Source organism: Phalaenopsis equestris, unplaced genomic scaffold (assembly GCF_001263595.1).
Source record: "Phalaenopsis equestris unplaced genomic scaffold, ASM126359v1 Scaffold001102, whole genome shotgun sequence".
In the NCBI taxonomy this organism is placed as follows: Eukaryota; Viridiplantae; Streptophyta; class Magnoliopsida; order Asparagales; family Orchidaceae; genus Phalaenopsis; species Phalaenopsis equestris.
The window spans coordinates 597,195-602,530 of NW_018165541.1; the positions used below are offsets into that span (position 1 = coordinate 597,195).

General features: G+C 38.0%; 1 protein-coding gene across 1 annotated transcript; it reads left to right on the plus strand.

Annotated features, from left to right (window-relative positions):
- Window positions 1-1,667: 1,667 nt before the first annotated feature.
- On the plus strand, window positions 1,668-3,497 carry LOC110033161. The gene is made up of 3 exons (XM_020737053.1): window positions 1,668-1,717; window positions 2,047-2,579; window positions 3,178-3,497. The coding sequence occupies exons 1-3, from the start codon at window positions 1,668-1,670 to the stop codon at window positions 3,495-3,497; spliced, it is 903 nt and encodes a 300-aa protein (XP_020592712.1).
- Window positions 3,498-5,336: the final 1,839 nt, after the last annotated feature.

A 5,336-nucleotide genomic window follows, 5' to 3' on the forward strand; every position in this document is an offset into this window, starting at 1 on the left:
TTAAATGATTTGGTTTGATTCAAGATAGTCGTCCTAAATTGTTGCAACCATGGTTGTAAACATCGTGAGTCTAATTTCTAGAAAATTTAAAATTACAGAAAATGACCACACCAAAGTTGATCTTCTCCTTTAACACTGGAATGGACTTGGATGTAAATAAGAATGAGCTGCCTAATAGAGCCGTCATTCGCTTCGAGCAAGGGTTTGACAATACTGACATTAAGTTTGGAGACATTACTGTCGCTATACTGAGAAATAAAACTCCTGAAATGGTGGAACCGATAATGGAATTCAACTTGAAGTGGACACATGAGTTCCCACCTTTGAAAAGGATATCAACTGAGAAGAACATTGCTACTGTTGCAAAGATCGCTAAAATTATCAAGGATACCTTGGAAACAACTGTTACTACCCCCACCGCTCTAGTCACTGCACCTGTCACCTTCCCCGCTCAACTTAAAGGGAAGGAGATTAAGGTAGATGATGAGCCTGCCGCTGAGGAGGGTTCGACATTCTTGATAGCGCCTTCTGTGTTTGAAATAGGGTCCAGTTCGATGTCTGCACCTCTGACTAGGACTCAGAGAAGGAACAAGAATTGGAGAATAGCTAAGATCAAGAAAGTGAAAGCTGCCAAGGTTGTTGCCTCAATTTCTTTGAATAAAGATGAAGAAATTGGATTAACTGAGACCTCCCCTCTCTTAAGAGGGAGTAGATTTCATCCACTGTCTGCTGCTCTTGATGAAGAGGATGTCCAAAAGATCGCTGCTACACCGTCTCAATTCTATCGTCGCAATAACCAAGTAAAGACTAAAGGATTCTTATCATTAATGCGAGTTCGTGTGGTCTTTGAGAAATTGGCAAAGAAAGAAAGATGTTCTGTTGATGAAATCCTCAATAGGATGGGATGCGCTGTGTCACCCCAGATGAGGAGACAGATACTAAAGAATGATAAGTTCGTTTCACAACCTACAAAGAAATTTGAGAGAAGAGGAGAAGGTTTTCTTCTGCAAACCTCTCGGAGAGTTTGTTCAGATGATCGTCGTTTAAGTTTCTCCTCTGCCACTCCATTAATCCATTAACGCCCAGGATTCCCGTCAGACAGCGTTTGGGAGCCCGTGTTCCTCCCTTTTCTTTCGTTGTCACTCCTACCACCATTCTTTCCCCAAATTTTAGGGGACAAAAACCCATTAAATATCATCTTTAACCAAGAATAAGTATACCCAGGGTACAGGATAAGCCCTTACCATGGTCATAAAGGTTAAGGAATAGTAAAAGATTACCTGTCGAGGTGTCTCATTCGGGCACTAGGGGGCCCACCGGTTCTCAGCATATAGATATCACCAATAAGTCACTCAATCCCAAGATATTTGTATTTGATAAGGTGGTGTGGTGACCTAAGGTCATTGAACCAACACATACAGTAGAGCTCACGATGGGTAATTCTGAGGAAAATTCTCCATGTGATGTGTTATCCACTGCAATCGTTGTTGAAAATGTTGTTTGTCAGTTGTCACAGACTGATCCTAAGGTGTCTAAAAAATACCCAATTGAAATAAAGCTGGAAAAGCTCAGAAAGGATATTAAATAGTTATCTAAGGAAAGGGAAGATGAATTGGATGATGAATAGGATTTGACTGATTATATGGATAAGGATTTCGTCAAGGTAAATGTGGTGGAAACCTGAGCATCTTCATCTTTACGAGAGGCACCAGAAGAGGTGAGTGCTATGAAAATATTGCAAAAGATTGTTCAGTAAAAAGATGAGCAAATGGAATACATGAAGGTAAAAATGGAAGAAATGATGGCTGCTATTATGACTTTACAAAGCTAGCCACAGTCTCCAAAAATAATACCTGTTGAAGTAAACCAACTGGATATTGTACAAATCGACGATAATAAAAAGGAATCCACTTCTGTTATTAAAGAAGAACAATGTAAGAAAGATCATGTCCAGAATTTGATAACAGAGAAGGACATTAAAAGTATGATAGAACAACAGGTGAAAGAAACCTTGATATAGTCTAAAGGCTGTGCATCAATTCTAAGGGGTAGACCATATCCTGAAGAATTTGATGACGTGCAATATCTCAAGGGTTTTGTACCACCTCTGTTTAAAAATTTTGATGGAACAGGAAACCCTCGACAGCATGTGGCACATTTTCGTGCCAGTTGTTACAATGCAAGGGGGAATGATGCTCTACTTTTTCGACAGTTTGTCAACAACCTGTCAGGAGTGACATTCGATTGGTATACAAAATTGCCAAATGGTTCCGTCACAACATTCACGGAATTAGAAGATCTCTTCATGAAACGATTTGCTGGTCCTCGACACCATATCACTGTTGGTGATTTAGTAATCGATAAACAAAGAACAGATGAAACTCTAGTGGATTACATTCTGCGCTGGAGGAATATAAACATGAAATGCGAACCACAACTTCAAGAACAACATGCGATTGAAATCCTGTTAAAAAGTATTCACGGACCAATTGCTTTCCTCCTCAAGGGGTTCACGATTAAAACTTTTGAAAATCTACTCAGTAAAGCCGGGAGTCTTCAAAAGGAAGCTAAACAGCTTGGTTTTATTGAGAAGTTTAAAAAATAAAGACCCACAAAAGTCTTTTGAAAAAGTCCGGGACTGTTGTGACCATTGATAAGGGTAAGCAATCATTGGAGATAAAAGTTGAACAATCACAACAAAGCCATTAGCCTCCTCAACAATACCGTACATAGTCATCCCAACAAAGGTCTTATCAGAAAAATAACAAATCAATTACAACCCTAACAAAACGTTTGAACAGAGTATATCCTTTTAAAGATGAAGCAATTGATAAAATGTTTTGCAATCTGATCAAGAAACCGGGATTCAGCTTGTCAGAACCAAAGAAGCCGATAAGAAGTGATAAGAAGGATCACCCATTATATTGCCCATATCATAGAATGATTGCACATACTCTGGAGAATTTCTTTTCTTTCAAGAATTGGTTGCAATACAACCTCAGAGACGGGAACATAATAATCCCAAAAGAGTATATGAAAGAACCTGGACAAGGTTTGATCAATACAGTTTCAGTTGATCCCATTGTTCCGATCGATCCTTACACAATAGAAGATGGGTAGAATTCAATTTGGCAAAGTCTTTAAAGAAGATACTGAATCAAATTCAAATTACTTCAGTACAAGCTACGATTCGAGATCAAGAACTTGTTAAGCCAGTATTGTCAATTAGGGTAGAAGAAGATTCGAAGAAGACTGAAAAACCCACCGAAAAGCCAAAATGTGAAATGAAACTCGATCGTCCAAGATTAGTTACTACGGATTTGGGAGTGAAATCTCTCAAACCACTGACTTTGTATGATTTCTTCTTTGCTCCACCAGGGGCAGGTAATACTATGAAATTTGACTTTGACTACGCTTTGACTGTTTCTATTGATGGTATAATTGGGGATGACTCACCTAATCCCGATACTAATCTCAATCTTTCTAATGATTCTTAAATTGTACAAAGTTCTGACACATGTGACGGTGAGCCAGGAGAAAATATTGATGATAATGATTATGATTCAGAAGACGATGCACCCTTCTTTGAATTTCACGGATCGCCGATTGTGATAGAGTTAGAGTCTTCAGACTCGAAAGGATTCCTAGAAGAATCTATTACTCCATCTCTTGTAGAGGCAATTCCAAAGTCAATTCATGATTCAGAAGAGATGACAAAAAAAAATTTGAGAAGAAGAAAAGTATTGCCTCCGAGAATGGGTCCAAGGATGCAATGAAACAAACAATTATTCAGGATAATCCAGTCCCACCGATCGATAAAATACCCATCCAAAAGGGAGATGAGGAGACCAACATTAAGGTGGACTATGATGTACTAGCCCATCTTAGGAAATTACCTGCTAAGTTGAGTATATATGATGCCTTAATCCTATCAAAGGAAATGAGGGAGGCTTTAATAAAAGCTTTGCTAGATCTAGAAATCTATTTAGCTCAACTTGCTAGTACTTCCTTGGATGAGGTTTTTTCATTAAGAGAACAAGCAAAAATAACATTCACAAATGATGATTTTTTACTTGGGACCACTAATCGTAATCGTCTGTTGTATATTTATGTCAAATCGACAACTTCATGCTCTCTAGAGTATTAGTGGATCCAGGGGCGTCAATTAATATAATGAGTTTATGGACTTTGACATATTTGGACATAGATGCAAGACAATTGACTACTGATAAGATAATGTTAAGAGGCTTTAACGAGAAAGGGGAAAGAGCTCTTGGATCAATTACATTACTGATGAAAATTATGAGAATTAATGAGAATTAACTGCAAAATTCCATATCATTGATTCTGAGACTTTTGTTCAATGCTCTTCTGGGCCGACCCTGGATTCATGAAAACAGTTTAGTTCCTTTGTCACTACACCAATGCATAAAATATTGTTTGGAAGGACAAGAATATTGTATAAAGGGAGATCTACAGCCGTTTTCAATTCATGAAGTGGGTATTCATGAAGATGCCACTTACTATACTCCTCTGAAAAAGAATGTTACGCCTCAAGACGATATTACAAGGAACATAAAGGGTCCAAAAGATATACGAAGATAAGGTCATCCAATACCAATTTAACAATCTTTTATTACCCCTTTACAACAAGAGGGTGAGAGTTCCTCTAGAACTCGTATCCAAGGTCGAGGCCGGGGACGATGTCGCGGAAGGAAAAATAAAATTGTCGAACAAAAGAGTTCAGTCATCAACATTGGTTTGGAAGACAATTTTGAAGATGAAAAGATAAGGAAAGGTGCAACGACGATTAAACAAAAGAAACCTCTTTTTAAAATCGATTTAGAAGCAAAGAAATGTGATTATGGTTCAATATACAATTAGATTAATCACTATGTACAAACTATGGCCCTCACCCCAATTTCTACTCATAAAATTATGGGCCAGATGGTCAAAGAAGTACATAGTGCAAGTATGAAAGAAATTAAGTTTCATTGCGGTTCTTCATCCGCTAGTTCTGAAATCAATGTAGAATTAGAAGACGAGCTTTCTTCTAAGTTAATGGAATTACCTGTTGATTGGTACTTGCCTTGTGTTCAAAATCTTGCTCAGCGCGGTCTGGTACCTAAGAAATGGTCAAAAAATCAATCACGATATTTTGAGAAACTTTGGAATAATGATAATCAAGCCTTTAAATCCAAGTAAGGTCTTCAATTCTGCACAGTAGGGCCTGTTGATGATACAGAATTTTGCTTAGTTGTTACTAATGGACATGAAAAAGATTGTCTGGAAGTTCTGGACAACTATGAAGAGTCTACAATTGAGGATGCCCCACC

Excerpts from the sequence above, each read along its gene's own strand:
- LOC110033161 (XM_020737053.1), top strand. The coding sequence starts at position 1,668 with ATGTGGTGGAAACCTGAGCATCTTCATCTTTACGAGAGGCACCAGAAG. Across the intron at positions 1,718-2,046 it reads TACGAGAGGCACCAGAAGAG|GGGTAGACCATATCCTGAAG; the intron begins GTGAGTGCTATG and ends ATCAATTCTAAG. Across the intron at positions 2,580-3,177 it reads AAAGGAAGCTAAACAGCTTG|TACAAGCTACGATTCGAGAT; the intron begins GTTTTATTGAGA and ends AAATTACTTCAG.